Genomic DNA, 20,153 nt, shown 5'->3' with positions numbered 1-20,153 from the left:
GCTTAGGGACACCCAGAGCATGGAGTTGCATCCCTGACTATCTTGACTAATAGCCACTGATGGACCTATCCTTCATGAATTTATCTAATTCTTTTTTGAATCATTACAGGCCTTCACTACATCCCCTGGCAATGAGTTCCACAGGTGGCCTGTATGTTTTGTGAGGAAATGCATCCTTTTGTTTGATTTAAACCTGCTGCCTATTAATTTAATTGGGTGACCCCTGGTTCTTGTGTTATGTGAAGGGATGAATAACACTTCCTTATTAATTTTGTCCACACCATTCATGATTTTATAGTTCTCTCTCTCACATCCCCCCTTAGTTGTCTCTTTTCCAAGCTGACCAGTCCCATTCTCTATAATCTCTGCTCATATGGAAGCCGTTCCAGACCCTTAATCATTTTAAGTTATGTTCTTATGTACCTTTTCCATTTCTAATGTATCTTTTTTGAGATGGGGTGATCAGAACTGCATGCAGTATTTAAGATGTGGGCATGCCATGGATTCATATAACGGTATTATGATATTTACTCTCTTGTTATCATTCCTGTAACTTCCTCTCCCCAACATGCCATTACCTAAAACTGTTTCTGTGTTTCAGACTGAAATCCCACTTCTGCTTTCACACTCAGAAGGGCAGTTTTTCAAGAACTATACTACAACCTTGAGCGGAAAAATGGTGTCTCTCTCTCGGCTCTCCTTGTACAACACAATGCTGCACTGCCCTCTCCAAACGTGAGCAATTTCAACTGTATCATTTCCCATGGACTGAGTTGCAAGTGACCTGTATAAATCCTGAGTGACTCCACTAAATTTTCAGATTTACACCAATGTAACAGATTAAAAATTAAGCCTTTAAATTTGTGTGCTAGATTATCCATTAAAGACCACCTTTTTTTGTTATTGCACACCCACAACTGACAGACACAAGACAATTTCAGCACTAAAACAGGCCCTTGATTAAGTAAATAGGTAGTGATTAGATAATATTCAGGATTATATTACGAGATCCCATGTGTTAATCACCTTGTCTGACAGTGTTGGGTGATGAACAGTTTCAGTGAAGAATGCTTTCCAAGACCAGGGGACACAGGCATTTTGGATTAAATGGTATTTCATAAATGTAGCATTATTTAAAATTGAGGTTTGACTGTAATGTGAGAGATAGTTACCTATCTTAAAATTCATGTTACTGCTGTAGTTCTACTTAATTCAATACTGATCTAGTCAGCTTTGCAGCAGCAATTAATATAGGGTCCACACAAAAAAAAAAAACCCTCATCATGCAAATTAATGAGCTTTCTCCACAAAATGAATTTGATGCAAATATAAAACCCTGTTGCACCAAAAGCCTCCTGTATTTATATGAGCAATTCAGTTAACTGAACATGGAAGCATCTGAATGACCTGATTTGCTTATGCGCATGCTGGAGATTTTTAGCCAATGCAAGATTGGACTGCCACAATATATGTACATGCACTTTTGCAGATGAACACGTTAACATTAGTGTTGTAAGTCTGCTTTTCATCTGATAGGTCTATACTTCAGTGATTCGAACAAAAAAAATCAAATAAAAGGAAATGTTTCCAAACTGAAGTGGAACACCTTCCCCACAACCTTCATTCAACCAAGCCTCCTATTTCCCCTGAAATGCTGCTCACTGTGTTGCTATAAGAAACAGAAAAACACTCCATATAATTTTTCAAGAAACCAGAAAGCATAAGGCATGTTGAATTGCATCATGTCCAGCAATTAGGGATGATCCAATAACAGTGAACAATCTTACTAAACACATCTTACTAAATACCAGCCTCTTGGAAGATACATTTATTCTGGGCTTTACCTTTACTGTTGCCGACTCAGCATGCACTTGCGATTCTGGATTCTCTTCTGCTTCCCAGACTGTTTTTCCATCACAGAATTTTTCCTCCTCTTTTGCTTCATTGTCACTGTTCCCATCCTGCTCTTCTTGCTCAGCAACCTCCTCATCTTGCCTGTCATATAAATTGCTTCTGTTACTGAGCTAGACCCACTTGAGACAATACTCCCATAGCATCCTTGATGCTGGTTTGTGTCCTAAGTATGTTGATCCAAAAGTACCTCTAGTGCTGCCAGTTGTACCAAATACATTATGATGTCCCATGGAACATGGGAATAACAAAAGCTCATCGATTGGAGTGAAGAACCAGCAGTGAAACAGTTAAAGGGAATTTTCTCATCTTTCATTCTAAGGTTAGGTGATCACTATGGTTGAATACATTTGTATCAGTTTCTGCCACAAGCTGTATACTGAGTCTGGTGCAGCTGGGTCCAAGTGTAAGGGAGGCTTAGGAGGCTGACTTGAGGATTCCCTAAAACTCAGGTACTCTCACAGTCTGAAAGCTCGAACTATGTTAAACAAGATGGTTCTGAAAACCTGTTGGCAAACCTGAGCTCAATTATGCACTCTGGTAGAACCCACCAGGGTTCATGCTAAGTTTTGCTTTCAATGTTGGGGTTGGTTGGAACCCAACACTAAGTGAAATGTGGGGCTGACCATGTAATCCACAGCCAATTAAAGAGCTCATGCAAATCCCTGGGAAGTGAAGGTATAGTATTTCACAGGTCCCTAAAGCACTATGTACCATAGATTAATATATTTGATCTCTTCCAATTTTAACTTTTACTAGCTCTAATCTCACTTCTCAGGCATATGCTCTTCAGCTTTAGTGGCTACATGATGTTTTTATTGATGTAGAAAAAGAAGCCAGACATGATCTTCTGCAAAGCTCAATACCTTTGCTCAGCTACTAGACACATTCCAATATTACATGATTGCACTTTTTTCTGCATATTATCACATTAAACTTTGACTCACTGACATCCTCATCTGAAACACTATTTCAGATCCACAGATTCTCACACTATGATAAAGGAGTAGGATGCCATTTACCAATTCTCTCCACTAGTTAAAGTGCTTCTGCTTTCTTCCAGCTTCTTCTCTACTGCTTCCAGTTCAACAGCAGTCTGTTCCAGGAGTGCAGATACAGAGTCCTGTATAGAGGAAAGGGCTTTATTTAAAGACAGTATTCATTCCTAAACGCCATCAAATATCAGAGTGAGTGATCCATATTACTCACAGTAAACCTGAGAAAAATAGGAAAATGTCTTCCATCAGTCCAGTAAAAGATTACATCCTGAATCAAACTTTTAGTTTTATTGCCGTTTATTATCATAATGACATTTTTTACATTTAAGAATACTGTACCAGCACACAACTCCTGATTTCTTTTCAGCAATTTAATGTAAGTATATAATAGGAAAGGTTTATGCAAGCTTCCTTTTAGCATTTGTCCTTACTGTTTTTTCAGCACAGGATACTTCACAACAAATGTCCTCTTGTTTGTTTTTTCTGTTTTGCTTCTGAAGATATTTATAACTAAGAAGGTTGTACCAACGTGTTGACTTCTCTCCAGATCTACTGATCTCAGCGAGACTAATTTGTGCTCCACCCTATTGGAACCAAGAAGAGAGTTATGAGTGCAATATTAGAGGAAAGCGACTGCAGCAATAAAAGGCCAGCAGAAATACATAACAGCAAAACCAAGGCTTTGGGAACTGAAGGTTTAGTTGTCCGTGGGAAAAACCACCACCACCAATCTTTACTATTTCATGCATCATCTTGGTGATGACTGAATGATATTAAATTGAACCATATTGTTGGGGGCTTGCAAGGGTCAGTATACAAGAAAGATTCATTTCAGCTGCTTGTGTGCAGATAGGTGTCAAGAATGATGAACAATTATATTGTGGCCATGGTAACTTGCAATCTCTTTCAATCAGCAAGAATAAAAGACAACAATTAAAAAGAAATAGATTCTTTTCTAATTTAGGAAACCTCAAGGGCTCATCAAATGACTCTTTTGAATCTAGATGTTTGCGATCGATCATTTAAAAGAGTTCCACTTGTTTTTTGTGTCCACTCAGACTAGATCCATTGTGAACCTTCATTTTGTCTCATTTTTCTACATTATGACATATGCATGATAAATTGTAACCAAATTGCAATGTATATGGCCTGTGCTTGAGCGGACACTATTCCATTCATTAGCTTAGTACAGTTTATTTTACATTGCACAGATTTCCAGCAATTAAATTAAACCCAATCTGGAGTTTACCAAGGTGCACACAGTAGAAGCATGTGGACAACCAAATGGGAAATCGGTTTAGAATACAGCTGCAGTTTCTTAAGCCAGATACTTGCAGGTGAAGGCAGCAAAGCAGAAATACCATAAAAATGTGCTAGGAATCCCAACCAGTTTATATAGACAATAGCATGTACCAAGGGAGATGTGAAAGGTACAAACAGAATTAACTTTCTGTTGCTTTACAGTTGCTAAGGGCCCAACCCTACAAGATTAAGTAACTTACTCCAGAAGCAATTCCATTAAAATCAACTCCCTTACTAAATGAATAATGAACATTAAAAAGGCTGGCTGAACACAAACCAACAGAGCTCTATGAAAGTTATAGAGTTCTTTACAAATTACACTCATCACAGAGCTTAAGAGAATGATCACATTTCTATACAATTTTTACAAAATACTAAAGAATTTAATAAAATTGTCCCCATTATAGAATTCTACAGATTTGTTTAAAAATCCTCTACAAAGGAGATCATTCTATATTACATACTACAAAACATTTCCATAAGGAGTAGGTGCAAATCCTGGTTCACATCCTTAAGTCACAAGGGAAGAGGAGTCTAATGGATTGAGGAAGTATCCATAGCAGGTTTGTTATGCAGGCCTTAATCCACTGTATATATTGGCATAAGTGGGATTCTCCGAAATGGTGAAAGTCCATCTCTGCAGGGTCCTATAGCTAAGGACTATAAGAAAAGCTTGCATAACTGGCCAAATCTAAGTTTTGTGAACACTAGGTATTTGTTAAATTTAACAGAAAGGACAGAAAAAACAATTCAAACAGAAATGAATGCTAACCAGGCACTCCTCGTGGTGAGACTTATCTACAGTGCAAACATCAACTCTTAAAGTCTTCTGGCGTAAAGCAGGGTAAGAGATTGAAACCCAAAATATTTCATTGTATACAAGACTGTCTGAAGCTTCCATGGGTCTTGTGCGGAACAAACAGCTTGTGCTTTCAGAGCAAGGAAGAACAGCCACACGAATGTTCCTATTGAAAAATATTTTAATTAGTGCTGTATTAACGTGCTGTAAACTTCTGAGATTACCATAAATCACAAAACACTATTATTTACCCAATCCATTATGAGAGCATCTACCATAGTCAGACTTTCCTCTTTGGAATACTAATCTCAATTAGAATAGTGAATAATTTTCAGGGCACATAAGTTGTTAAAAACAAACATGAAATGTATTATAATTCTAGGACAAGTGGGGAACAAAATTAGTTCTAGTTATGTACCTAAAAATAGGAACTAGAGCCTTCTTAAAATCACAGACTAGTCACTGACATTTAGATAAGAAAGAAATACCTTATGAGATGGAGTCAAAATAGACATAGCCAGGAAGCTTAAATGCCATGCAGAGAACTTCTGAAGTGTTTGAGTTTTGTAATGCTGTACTTACAATGCTCAAAAAATTAGTTGCAAATGGGGGAAAAAACTGCACTAAAAATGTGGGACTGCAAGGACTGGAAACACTGCCAAGAAGCTGCTGGCTAAACATACATGGCATTCATAGCACTTTTGATGCGAAAGCAACATCTCCCATTTATTTTGTTGGCAGCAGTGAATGTGATCTACTGAGTTAATGCTTAATTTTTGGTTTGAATGGGACTGGCAATCCATGAAAGTCCATGTATCTGGACTATGCACACCCTTTGCTCAGCTGCACCGAGCACTCAGCCATAGCTGAGAATCTTGCCTGTTAAATGTTAATTCCATAAAAGTTTTTCCTAACAAAGAAAAAAAAATGAATCTGAAGATTATTGCAGGGAGAAGTTCATCTTAATTTCCATACATGGATGTATGAGATCACAACTGATGGTAAACGTGGGATAAAAATAGGGATGTGCTTAGAGGCCTCATGCATTATATAAACTGGAAAAATAAAACAAGATGTGTGAGATCCCGGATGAAGTCTATTACAACCATTTCTCATACGTATAGTCTAGTATATTCTAGTCTAGTATATTTTATCTACTTACACTTTCTGATCTTGCTGTAACATTAGAGCAGGAACGTTATTCACATGCATGACTAATATTGCAAATTGTTTATTTTTGTCGTCATACCTGAATTAGAAAAAATGTAAGAAGATACATTAGCAATAACAAAACTGCCTTAGACGCAATGAAATACGATTCTGTTTTTAAGACACCTTCAGATTTGCTGACTTAAGATTTCCTGCACTAAGATATTTAAAATCTGACATGAACGGGAGAATGGGAAGTCTAAAATTATTTTCTGGGAACGACTCCTATGGGGAGTCTAAAAATTATTTTCTGATAGCTTGTTACATATAATTCAGGTCAATCACATTCTAGTTTTGTATAACATTTTTGCAACCAGTGGACATATACAGGTTTAAGGCATTCAGATAAGGTGTACTATAAAATTGAACCAAGGCATTAGAGAGTATTTTACCATGTTATTCAGGTAAACTGATGAATTTCAAATAAGATTTTGATATATAGAATCATATTTAGGTAAAAACAGCATCATAAAAAAGAAAACAAATTATATTTAAGAATGCCCAGTGGATCAGGCATTTTAATGCTGAAGATTTAGGAGTAAACAACCCATAACATCAGTAACAAAACAAAATCAAATGGCCTTGTGCTAGTTATTTTTTCAGAGCTGTTTCTAGTGCAGTCCCCAGTCATTTGAGTAAGGCCCTCTATATCTACTTCCTTATGCTCATCATGTTGCCAACCCCTATTGCTGCATTCTTATCATTCAGATGGGATAGCCAGCTTAGCCTGCTATTTATTTTTAGGGTTACTAATAGCCACCCTGTTAGTTGGTCAGTAAGGGATGGAGAAAGCCAGCAAAACGATTTCCAGAGACCAAATCCTGTGTTTTCTATGATGCATCTAGATACTGAGGCCACGAACAAATACTCATTTCTCTCATTGCTGATTTACTCTGGTGACCATGACACCAATGGATTTCCACTGGTGTTAGGGAGAGCAAAACCAGGCCCAAAGTGTCCAGATAATAAGGTGATAATCACACTATATAGAGTACAGTAAGCAAGATTAGTCCAATAAGATAGGAAAAAAGATATCAGAAATAGAGGGAGATAAAGAGTATGCAAGTCTTATAACAACAAGATACATCAAGAACTATTAAGATCAAAATCTTAAAAATAACAGAAGCCACGCAGCTTACTTCATAGCAATTTGCACTTTGGCAGTCCCAGCTGCTTCTGTATCATCACTGTCAAACATGATCATTTCTGACACACAGGGTCTGAAAGAAATCAAGGACAATTAAGGGCCCGTGAAACTTCAGTAAGACACAGTTAATTTAGGTGCCACAGGCTTTTCTCCTCTCTGCACAAATTTTGGCGGGAATTGGGCGTACAGGTCTGTTAAAGGGCTTTGCTTTCTCTTAGGATTTCTTTAAGTGTGCCTACAAGAGATACATATTAACAGTGAGTTACATGCCTCCCCTCTGCTGCCAGCAAAAATGTGATATAGGAGGCACCACAAACTGAAGAGTGAAAGCTACATTGCAAATTCCCCCAAGACAGTAGGGGCGACTCTCCACAATGTATGGAGGAGAGTCTACTCAAGATTTAGATATGGCCCCATAAAGCGGAGTGACATTTTTAAATGGGTTCCAAATAGGGTACAAATGCAGTATTCAGATACCTAACTCCCTAATTTACTGAGACCAGTAGGAAGCCTGATCATTTTTGCTGCCTTGCACTGCAGGCATCAATGCAGCGTTTATATGTCTGTCTTTAAAAAGAACAGGATATTTTAACAAAGCCAGTTTTTCAGTGCACCCAACTAGAAGATCCTAGAGATCTTAACAGTGGTGTTTGATTGGTCCTTTATAAAACAGTTACCTGTGTCTTTTCTTCCAAACATGCAAATTGTATGCACAAAACTAAGTTAAAAATGAAGTGACACCGACTATGCTGACCTTCTCTCACTCTTTAAAGGTATAGTGCACTGCCAACACTAAAACATTAAAGTCAGCAGGATTAAACCTCTGTTGTTGCAACACACCCAAGACTGAATAGAGGTGAGCGTTTTCTAAGAAATCCACCACTAAGCGTTATGCATGTTAATGAAGTCTGTGCTGAGATCAACAACTCTGTCTTTTAAAGGGCATGAATTACTTAGCACTATGCTGAAATTCTCTGCATATTTCGATATAATGGCCAAGATATGTTGCATTCTGTTTGGATTACACACACACATACCCTCAAACTATGTTATGACTATGAACATTAACATTACAAAGCCAAGCACTCCAAAGTTAAGAAATGCCAGGATTAAGGCTGCCTGTGTGACAATAATTCAGCCTTCCTGTGCTTATGCATTATGATGCAGTGTTTAATTACATGGTCACATAGTATTTATTCCATAGGACTTCTGCCTCATTCAGTGCACAGGATGGACCTGCTCTGGGGATGAATCAGGGTCACAGAACGAAGGAAGCTGTTGTCTTTAGGAACTAGACCTGGTTGGAAATTTTCTGATGAAATTATGCTTAATCAGAAAATGCCAATTCTCTGCAATGAAATGTTTTGTCAAATCTACTACAAATTAACATTTCCCTTCCCCTCAGGTTCTCACTCCCTGTCTCCTTGCACAGATGCTCCCAGGTACCCCTTATCTCAAGTCCTAGCTCCAGTTTCTCTTCCCCTCCCAGACTCCATCCAGTGTGTGCCTCTCACCCCACCCATCTGCCCTCAAGGCTCCTTGTCACAATTTAATCTCCAACCCCCGAAGGGCCTGCTCGTCTCCTTATTTCAATCAGAGAGCTTCCTACTCCACACTGCTTTGACCCTAACAGGGGAGTCATTGAGAGCACAGGATAGATACTCTCCCTGCTTTCAGTTCAGGTGCCCAGCCCCAACACAGCCCATCATTCCAGGGAAAGTCCTGCTCAGCCTAAAGCTGGAGCACGCTCAGTGCTGACAGATCCTGCAGGGAATTTAGCTGCTAAAATCTGACATCTCTACTGAGCATGTAGGAAAAACAATTATTCAAAGGCTTATTATTGGCCATATTTGGGCCAATTTTTATGTAGATGGAAAAAGTCACATCCAGGACACAAAGACCAACCCACAAAAATATTTCAAGTCCCAGCTCTAAAACATGGAGGCTCTAATGCTTTTCAAAGCAAAGCTCACCAGCTTTTTTTTATTAAATAGAAAATACTTTTCCTTGGCCTTATTCTCAGAAATGGCTGCACCTTTTTGGCTGAAGTTTTTCAGATCAGTTAGCCTCAGGCAGACACCTGGAATGAAATATTTCAGCCCAAACAATTGTTTGGCAAAATTACAACCCTGTTTTCAGTTGCTTATATAATGGAAAGTGTCAGGTAATTTTAACAGGCAGTGTTTCGAGTCCTATCTATAATTTGTACAGAAATTCTGTAGAATCACCCCCGATTCAGAATTTTAACCAAATTGCAAAAAGGATTACAATCACTTCTGGTGATGTTGGCTTGATATCTGAATCATGAGCTTCTTACTAAACAAATCTGGATTATACCTTTGTACAGCTGCCTCATACACCCCGCTGTCTCCAGCAACAGATTCATCTGACACTGCAGCTGACACACATGCCACCTTCAGTGCAGCCCCTCCAGCTGTATTTACACCTATGATAAAAATAAAGGGAGGAAAAACAAAGGTGTTAATGAAAAAGAGCTGGGTGCATTAGCACCTGTAGTTTTCAAGGCAAGTGGCTTTCTTCCACTCATGTGGAAAGCGGTAATAGGCTTCTGAATCTGGATGGAACAACCCTTTAGCTGTGTTAAATTAGTGGTGGTGGACAGGGCTACACCGATGGCTCTCAACCTTTCCAGACTACTGTGCCCACTTCAGGAGTCTGATTTGTCTTGCGAACCCCAAGTTTCACCTCACTTAAAAACTACTTGCTTGCAAAATCAGACATAAAAATACAAAAGTATCACAGCACATGATTACTGAAAAGTTGCTTACTTTCTCATTTTTACCATATTCCTATAAAATAAACAGATTGGAATATAAATATTGTACTTACATTTCGGTGTATAGAGCAGAATAAATGAATCGTCTGAATGAAATTTTAGTTTGTACTCACTTCGCTAGTGCTTTTTACATAGCCTGTTGTAAAACTAGGCAAATATCTAGATGATCAATATACACCTGGAAGACCTCTACATACCCCTGGTTGAGGACAACTGGTCTACACTACAAAGCGAGGTCGACATAAGGTAGCTTATGTCTACCTAATTGTGTCATTGTCTACATTATAGCCTTCCTCCCACAGATGTAAGTGCCCTACTACACCAACATAAATCTACCTCCACGAGAGGCGTAAGACGTATGTTGGTGTAGTTAGGGCAATGCAGTGTCTGGGTAGACACCCTGTCCCTTACATCAGCTGTTGGCTGTCTTGTCAATTTCATGGCAGGATCTGTGAAACTGACAAGAAAGCTGGGCAGCTAGAGCCCAGCTGTCCCCCACTCTCTGGGACAGCTGGGTGGCCAGTCCCCGATCCCAGGTGGGAGCCGGGGTTAGAAGCCCAGGTGTCTCCATCTCTTCCCGGGCTGCCATGAAATTGACAAGGCTGTCCAGCTCCGGTGGGGAGCAGGGAGGTCGAGAAGCCAGGGCAGCTGGACCGCACTTTCTGGGTGTGAGAAGGGCCAGGCAGCTTTTCCCACTCCCAGAGGGGAAGGGATAGCAGCGGGGAGGGGAGCAGCCTTCCAGGAGTTTGGGAACCTGTAGGGCAGATGGATTCCTGGCAGGGAGCTGCCAGTGGCCGAGGCCAGGCTGTCAGCTCCCCACAATGCCCCTGTTAGGTCAGTGGAAGCACTCCTGGTGAGGATGTACACCACCAACCAAGGAGGGTAGTGTGGATTGCGGGGACTGTAAGTTGACCTTATATAGGTCAACTTACATTTCTAGTGTAGACATACCCTGATGACCTTGATGACTGAAAAGCTTCTCTTTAACCAAAGAGCAGACACAGCACAGACAGCACAAGGAGAGTAGCATCTTTATTTCTGTCTGTGGGTGTATGAGCTCATGGCAGACACTGCACAGAAAGCAGCAGGTCAAGCCTCTCCGTATAGCCTCAACTCAAACCCCCAGAACCTATTAATACAGAAACTAGAAAGGATGGTTGAGATATATGGTAGGATACGAATTTTATCTGCAATGGCTGTACATTAGATTTAAATCTTTCTGTTAACTTTAGTTATCCAAACTGTACTCAAGGCTATTTTTGGAAGGGAAGGGGAAAGGTTTTGCTGTGTAGATTTCAGTGAAAATCTTCTGCGTGCACATTATACCAGTGGCAGCTTCAGAGCACCAGCCTTGACAGGGAAAAAGTGCAGTGATGTCACACTGGGGATTCTATGACCACCACGCAAAAAGTCAGATTTACTTTTTTTTTTTTTTTTTTTTTTTAAAAAAACAGTCCAACCCCCCTTTCTCAAACCTAGCAAAGCACGTACTCCATTAAGGACTATATACTTGCCACATTTCATGTTTGACATTAGCCATTTTGGCTGTAGTCCTGTTTAAAATCAAACAGTTGAAAGGATTTTGTTCAAACTTCTGCACACTCACCAAAAAGTCACTTTTAAATAGGGACCAATCTTGAAAAAATTCAGTTCACAAGGTGAATATTACAAATATAAAGGAACTGTTTTACAGTTAACTGCAGATGGTGCTACAGGCAACTTCTGTAATTACTGATTAATTTTGCAAAGACACAGCTCAGGGGTGACAGTGTGAACTAGTACCAATGTTATTTTTATAAGGTGCTGCTGGAGACTATTTTCCCTTGCATCCTTGTACAGTACTGTCAGTAAGAGAAGTAACTGAATCTGTCCCTTTAGAATGTAAAAACAGGCTAGCAAGCATTCATGGCATAGTAGATCAGTCATTAAATAAAACAGATGATTAATACAGTTCTAAAAGTTACATTCGCAACCCCATTTATTTTTTCTTGTGCTGTCTTAGGAGCTTTACTCCTGCTGTATTTCCATTGAAATCCCTGGGACTACTGTAGATATGGAAGCAAACCCTATACTCATTGGTCAGAAATAGGGGTGGCATGATTAAACTCTGTTCCTTTCCTTATTACTGTGGATAGTCCTTACTTCCCAGCCTTTAATATGAACCTTAAACTTTCCTGGTAGCTTGCTTTATAGCCAGTCAGTTGAGACTTATGCACTGTCCCCAAAAATACAAAGCTAGAAGGTATATTTTGTATTTGTATTCATTCTTTTCCTAGGCTAGGCAAGAAAACACTGCAAGTTAGTCCTCACACATTTGAACTCCTTTTCTCCTTTTTGTTTACCAATGTGATTTAAACACTTCAACCAGAAAGCCTCTAGGTTTTGATCACTTCACCTGAGTAACTTGTGGCCCAGAAGAACAAAGTCCTCCTATTCAGAAACACTCTTCAGGATATTGCTACAATGGATCGATAGTATCCTCTCCCTAACTACTTCCATTACTATTCTTTTCCAGCCTTCTTCCCCTCCTCCGCCCGGCCAGCTCACTCACCCATCCATCTCTGAGATTAAGGGAGACTCTTAGTTTTATTAAAATTGTAATTTGTTTTGCTTTCTCCCACTTACACATTTTAGGTGCCATTCAGGTGGCAGGTATTACACCCCTATGTCACCAATGCAAATTTCCCTGCATGGATACAAGCCCGGGTCAGCCATTATTACAAGAGCTCCATGCCAGCTCTTGGTGCCCACATGGAACCTTTCCTTTCGTGCTTCTACAAGAGAAAAACTGGTAAACTGGAACTCCAAAAAAAAAAAAAAAAAAAAAAAAAAAAAAAAAAAAGCCAGAAAAATGGGGCTGAAATACAGGGAAGGAAAACAAACCATCCCAAACCACCATCAAGTTACGCAGATGTTAAGGGTAAAAATCCTCACATTCTTCAGGGCAAAGATCATGCTCTCTCTGGGGAACACCTAGCACAATTAGGGTGCTATCATATACAAATACTAAACCAACAAGCATTTAGATATTACAGCCACAGTGCTTAGATATTTGGTGTGGCTGCTATGGAAAATAGACATAACAGAAGCTAATCAGAGCTAACAAACCATAGGCATCCTGAATAGGCAAGAGACACAGTAGAAGCCGCTGGTGGGTATTGTCACACAACTGGAGGGAGGCACTTCCAGAGTAAAGGCTTTACATTCAGAGCAAGCATAATGGGGCTGATAGAGCCAGGGATTGTCTGGGAATGCCAGCCTATGCATGCTCCACAGTCATCGAAGCCAAGACAGATTTGGGGAGGAAAATCCCTTCTTTAGCAGCTGTGGATTATTCACAGAGGCACTCATCCCAACTAGTTAGCAGAAGGATTTTTGTTAAGAAGTTCTGATACATGTTCATTTAATTTTTTCTTTTATTTTTTTTTTAGTTAAAGGAATTAGGGCCCAGTCCGGCAAACCCTTCGTAAGAATCTCCAGGACTGAAAGGGGTCTGGGACCATGGGCTGCTGGCACCTCTGCATCACACTGGAGGCTTAGGCTGTGTATCCATGGGAGGACCCTGTTAGGCTGGGCTCTGCAGGAAGTACTGCACAGCAGGATGTGAGTGGCAGCCCCAAACAGCCCACTGACTGGCTAGTACCAAGAAGCCATGATGGGAGGTGTCTGAGCAACACCACAGACTGCATGCCTGTCTATCTCTGCTCCAGATTCTGCTTGCAATAGACCCTAGATTCCAGCTTCTGAGCATGGTTTGTTCTTGACTTTGCTATTCGATTGCTATCTGTAACCTGGCAGCCAATGCGAATCTCCTGGTAACCTGACCCTACCTGCCACCTGACTCTTGGTTTGCCCTCTGACCTGTCTTGGACTCTGACCTTGCAGTAACCTGACCATGCCTTAGTCACATGAGCAAGGAGCTGCAGGATCTCTAAAGACAGAATTACTGCTTTGAGGGGGTTTTTAAGGGCCACATGATGCCATCAATTGAATTCACTGAGGAGTTCTGTTTAAAAACTAAAATCTTACGGCCATGGTGTTCATCTGGTAACATACAGTAGCCATCATTTTTCCATCTGATAACATTATGTTCAAACCAGGAAATTTAAACATGTGAGAAGAAAACATCAATACATGAGAGGCTCTTACAAATGCATGAGCAGAAAGACATCAATAATTAAAGCTTCTGCTCATTTGTTATCTCACTCTATTCTTTCTATGAACGGCACATCTTATTGGCATAGTGGTGCCATTCCTATAATTTAGGTGTAAAACCCAGAATAAGATATAAAATATAATTTTTCTGAGATTTAGCCAAGATACTATATGAAATTCCATATGGAATTTGGTCAGGACATTAAGAGAATAATGTAGAGATAGTGATTAGTTAATTTGATTATTTTTAATTTAAAACCAGCCCTTGATGGTCTTAAATGGGTTACCTGATAATCTGTATGGTTTCTGATGGCTTCAAATTCCATTTATTACCAGGTACAAAAACTTGTATATGACACCAATATGTCTCTTTTGCAGAATTACTAGGTGACACCAGCTATGCGCTAGACACTTCAATACAGTTTAAGCACAAAATCCCTATTTTATACCGATTATAGAATCGCCCCCAGAGTCAAGAACCAAACAACTGTCTCTCAATCCCTTGCTATAACCCTGGCTGATAGAACTTTTCCTATTACAGTGCTATATTCTGCCCTGACAGAGGACTGTGCAGGGTCCACTGCATACATTCACATGAGTTATAAATGAAACCTCAACATACATCTGACGATTAATAAATTTGGTCACACCATTAACATGGATTTTATTTCAGTTCGCAGTAGGATTTTTCTTAATCTCACACAAATGCAATTTCAGTTGCTTTCAGAAAAGCAACTGTGGGCCACACAAACTTCTGAAGGCAGAGTATATGATTCTTTTTGAATTCTCTATAGAGCAGATTCTGTTCAGTTTCAGCCTTGACTTCAATGGAATTACTCTGCATATACATCAGAATTTGGCCCAAAATATACTTGTTGTGTACACATTTGATATTTATCAGTGATAAATTACTAGATTTTAAACCACCACACATTTAAGATAGAGAAGGAAGCATATCTCAAAGCAGCAAGGACTTGGTCAGGTTTTTTGTTTAAAAAAAAAAAAGTCCTTAAGGGATATACTTACTACTTAATTCTGCTTACAAGAACATGAGCACATTTTGCCCCATGAGCCCAAATACTAACTGACCATAACATTCAGCCACACAATTTTAGTGTTATGTTGAATTGTATAAGTAATGCCTAGAGCATGAAATTTCTCTTCCTTATTGCCCTGAAATAAACTACTTATGGCAATTATTTTGTCTGCTGACTGAATAACAGCACTAATCGCTTAATCTGCTTAACACCTTAGCTTTCACTCTAACAGCCTTGACAATCTTGAAGAGCTAAAAAGGTTCAAACCATCACCATCCAGTTCTAACAGGAAAAAACACAGTTTCACACTCAGATATAAATGTATCTATCGCATAGGGTGAGGGTAATGCAGAGAAATGGGGAGATCTCATCCTGTCACTTTAAGGAATTTTAATTATCAAATGAAGCCTTCAAATGACAACTGTTCAGATACAAAATGGTACCAGATGATAGTTTCATTTCACTAGCTCCCCTACATTCATGTAGGGTTTTTAATATACCCATAGAATGAAGTACTAGATGGGTTTAAAACCCATTTGCCATTGCTGCATTTTGCAAGCTTTTGTACCTCCCTACAGCATTAGTGTTGACTTTCTACTTTTTTTCCTCCACTGAAGTAGAAAGTAATACCATTTCATTCACATAGGCTCCAGCTTCACTGAAATCTGACAGGTACTAGTGTCTGAATGTGTGGATCAATTGTACTAATTGGTATCCGATGCTTTTAATCTCTTTGCACAGGGCCGTAGCCTCACAAAGGAAAGTGTTTACTCCTATATTGAACCCTTTTAGCAAAACATCCAATATTCTTAAGTGTCATTTTTATCACACTTATTATCCAAAGAAGTTATTGTTGCTAAGAGACTTCACCTTTGCAACAGTGAATTCCCAAAACATAACATACTATCTCTGCTCTGCTGAAGTCCATGGACACGCTAACCATTGAATTTACTGGGAGTAAAGTTAGGCCCAACATGCTCCGGGTGGGATTTTTTTGGTTCTCTCTTTAATTGTTGAGTAATTGACCTCCCCAGCCACTGTGCAGATTTTAGCCAGTGAGCTTTTTCACTGTGTCCTTATAGGGAGTTCATTCCAAGGCACTCAATTCCATGCTTGGGCACTAAGCAGTTACAATAGCTATCTGGGTTCTGAAGTGATGGAGATTTGCACACCCTAATTTAGGCAGTCAAGTTTGAAAATTAGTTCCACACTACTTGTGGGGGTGCGTATATATGCACATACACAGAAACATTTATAGGCAGGCTTGGTAGCATTCGAATTATATTGATATTGGTCAGTAAACGTCAATTTCAGCTGACACTGAAATGGACAAAAAAAATTGATCATAACCCTCAACAGGAGTGCAGCCTCCTGGCCTTGTGCCTGCAGGGATCGGGTGTCACTGGCCCTGCAGGAGTGCAAAGTCCCACTCACTCCTCTGACAGCAAGGCTGCAGAGGGCTTCCTGTGCTGCCACAGGGCCTGTTAAGATCTAATCCCTGCAGGTGCAAGGTGTGAGGAAAGCTGTGGTCCTAGCAGGGCAAAGCAGAGACAACTGCTGACTGCAGTCAACTGCAGAGACAACTGGCCAGGACTGCAAGGAGGCTGAAGATGAAATCCAGACACAGGAGAGGCCACCCCGCTACTGAATGGCTCCATCCCTGGGCAGCAGCCACTCAGCATCAGGGAGACCTTCCCCGAAGCTGGGAGGGCTCTGCTCTGTCCCGCCCAATCTGCAACCTTCCTCACATCTTGTGCCTGCAAGGACTGGGTGTCACTAGCCTTGCAGTTGAGCAAAGAGCCCTCTGCAGCTGTGCTGTCCCAGCCTCATTCTGTCACTTCCCAGCCAGGAGAGTGGGAGCCAACCCTCAGCAGGAACTGTTTAGCAGCACCCCATGGCTAGGGGCTCGCCCTCCTCCTTGCAGTTCTGACCAGAAGTCTTTTCTTTGCCGGGTCAGGACTGCAGCCTCCCTCACACCTTGTGTCCTCATGACTTCGGCCTCTTAGCCATGCAAAGAACCCTCTGAAACCTTGCTTTCAGTGCTGGGAGACCACTGCAGCCCCAGTGTCAGCGCTGCCCCAACCCCACCTCCAACCCCAAACCCCTTTAATTTCCCATATCTGCAAAAATAAAAAACTGTTAAAAATAAAACATCTTTTAAAAATTGATTATTAATTGTTAGGAAAATAATAAAAATCAAATTCTGCTAAGCCTAGTTAAGGACTGAAGAGATTAGGGAAAGCAATGCATTTCTGGATCTGAATTAAGTCACCAACTCCTTTTCCAACTGAGGTAAAATATATCAATAGCTGTCACAGATGCATTATTGGATGGAGGCTGCCAGCAGTCCTTGTACTGAAGGCTGTTGAGCAATGTTTGTAATGTATGAATTTAAGCTTATTGCTTTGCTGTCTAACAAAATATATTTTTTTTAAAAGAGGATTTTAAAGTTACTTTTAGGTTGAGCTGTTACTGTACCTTGGCCTAGACGTTTGTCCCCAGCCCTAGGCTCTTCCAGTCCGTCGCTGCCACTTCCAGTGCTTAGAATGAGTTCAGAAAGACTCGTATTTATTTCTGTATATTCAAAGTCCATGTGGCTCAAAAAGGCATCTCCAGTTAAGAGAGGGTCTGTCACTAGTGGAGAGCATGGTGGAGAGGGAGATGACAGAGATGACCTCGGCGATAAGGAGGTCATTGATTTGGGGGTCCCAGACAAAGATCTCAGAGCCTGTATACGACTGGTGGCATCTGTTTTGTGAGTTTTTGCCACCTCATTCTCATGAATAGTGGTAATATAGCCTGAAGGCCTAAATCCAGCAGCTCCCTCCAAGAGTAAGAAGTCGACTTTGTTTTGATAATCCGAGTCCAACTGTTCCAACTGATCATAATAGAGATCAGTAAAACTGGCAGAGGTGGAAGAATCCTGGCTAGAGGTGGCAAGAGATCCTCTGCTCGATGCGAGAGAGCCAGGGCTGCTGCCCGAAGAGAGCGAAAGCATGCTGGTAGACAGGCTGTAGAGAAACACAAACATGTCAGCGAAAGCTTGACTTTTACATTACATGTGTTCTGGGAAAGATTCTGAGACACTTTAACAAGACACCAGTCCATAGCTCTAGGTGCCCTGACAATTTACAATTACAATCCACATGGAGTTGTCACCCAGCAGTAGAGTTGATTGAACATTTCCAAAATTCAATTGCTGATGCTTCAATGAAAACAGGTGACGTAATTTGCTTTTTTCAACCAGCTGTACTCATCATTCTATGAGCCCTCACGCACAAATAAACATCAACTCAAAGCAACAAAGGATTAGAGTAACAGCATTCTCTGTTCAATTATGCAGAAGCCCTCTGGTTCTTCTTAACCTTCAAGGTGGAGCATGAAAGGTCCTTTGCCCCATACAGGAAAGATGAGCTTAATGTCACAGTGAGGAGATGACGATCTGTTCATGTCACAGGAATAGTTTCCAGTTATCTAACCTCAAACCCCAACCCGGTATGTGGCCAGCTATGAAATTTAGCCTGCAACTGTCTGGATGGGCCTAGTAGCCAGTTCTTCTGAGCTGACTCACAAGATTCATCTATTTAAAAATTAGGACTGCCAAGCAGAATCAGACTCAGTTATTTCAGTGCCACAATACTGCGGAACTAAACACAACTCTCACTAGCCATTTACCTCTGGAGATCTGCTCAAAGCAGAATTAATCTTAAGTGAAGAAAATTTTAGCTGAGTCCTTAGAGTATGCTTGTTTACATAAAAAGACCCAGACAATTCAGCACAAGTGTTTCTGCTCAGAAGAAACTCAGAACCAACATAGCAGGGGATGTTATAAATCAAGCAGCAATACATTAGCAGGTGTGTGTGTGTGGGGAGGGGAGGGGAAGGAGGGAGTCTGTACTAGGACTGTTTTAAGCCATCCTTATTTGGCTTTCATGAGTGAGTGAGAAATTCACACCAACTTTTATGTAAGATAAGCAGAATGCAGGGGAGTAAAGTATGTAAGTGAGTTTTGTTGACGTAAGAATGCTGAACTTGAAGATTTGGTTTAATAAGATCAGAGATGATGAACAATTTGTATTTCTGTGTAAGTTATGAGATCAGCAAGAGTAAAATAAAATATTATTCCAAAACTAAAACAGAACCCCTCAGGACCAACAATAACTCACATATCTTACTAGTGAGGAATTCCTTGGTGCATGATTCTACAAACACTTAATTACCAAGTGCAGTACTTACTACCCTGAGCAATCCCATTTAATTTGATGGAACTGCTCGACATAGTAAATACTATACTACAAACACTAGTAGGCTTAAAGCTTTTAGTCCTCACTTCTGATCTAGATTTGGTATTGTTTAAAAACTCACACGTGGGTTATTTTTAACGTGATTTTAAAAAAAAATCCTAATACTGAAACAGCTGGGGGAATGCCAATTAATAAGCATAAAGTTACTTATGTGTGATTTATGGGATCATGTAATTGCTTCGCTATCTGGGAGTGGTGCTCAATAAATCATGCACCATATCCTTGTTCATTTAAGAAAAGCATGCAGAGTTCAGCACAGTTTTAGCACAGATTGCCTTCTGTACTAGGATGGCAGATGTATATCACCCCAGTCTTATGAAAAACAGCTGTTGTGTGAAGCATGACTTGAAAGAGGCCACCAGCATATGAGTATGAACCTTGGTAATGTTTGTAAGACTACTGAGAGCTAGTAAATACACTTTAATATAAAAATATTGTAATTTTATTTTTAAAAAGCGAGCTTCTTTTTCTTTACATGATAGAAAGTTTGGCTG

At 40.2% G+C, this 20,153-nt stretch overlaps 1 protein-coding gene across 1 annotated transcript in view; it reads right to left on the bottom strand.

Annotated features, from left to right (window-relative positions):
- WWC1 (WW and C2 domain containing 1) overlaps nucleotides 1-20,153 on the bottom strand; it is a 130,400-nt gene that overhangs the window by 11,733 nt on the left and 98,514 nt on the right. Inside the window, exons 11-18 of the mRNA XM_067566620.1 lie at nucleotides 17,834-18,366; nucleotides 9,704-9,812; nucleotides 7,359-7,439; nucleotides 6,173-6,259; nucleotides 4,984-5,176; nucleotides 3,341-3,493; nucleotides 2,934-3,034; nucleotides 1,845-1,995 (exon numbers count right to left, since the gene is read on the bottom strand). Of these exons, the coding sequence (XP_067422721.1) occupies nucleotides 1,845-1,995; nucleotides 2,934-3,034; nucleotides 3,341-3,493; nucleotides 4,984-5,176; nucleotides 6,173-6,259; nucleotides 7,359-7,439; nucleotides 9,704-9,812; nucleotides 17,834-18,366 (1,408 nt within the window). The remainder of the gene's footprint in view (nucleotides 1-1,844; nucleotides 1,996-2,933; nucleotides 3,035-3,340; nucleotides 3,494-4,983; nucleotides 5,177-6,172; nucleotides 6,260-7,358; nucleotides 7,440-9,703; nucleotides 9,813-17,833; nucleotides 18,367-20,153) is intronic.

The sequence above is a fragment of the Emydura macquarii genome, unplaced genomic scaffold (genome assembly GCF_026122565.2).
Source record: "Emydura macquarii macquarii isolate MOO-44397 ecotype Brisbane River unplaced genomic scaffold, CSIRO-AGI_Emac_v2 contig_2768, whole genome shotgun sequence".
Taxonomy (NCBI): Eukaryota; Metazoa; Chordata; order Testudines; family Chelidae; genus Emydura; species Emydura macquarii.
This window is presented reverse-complemented; position numbering and strand designations above follow the sequence as displayed.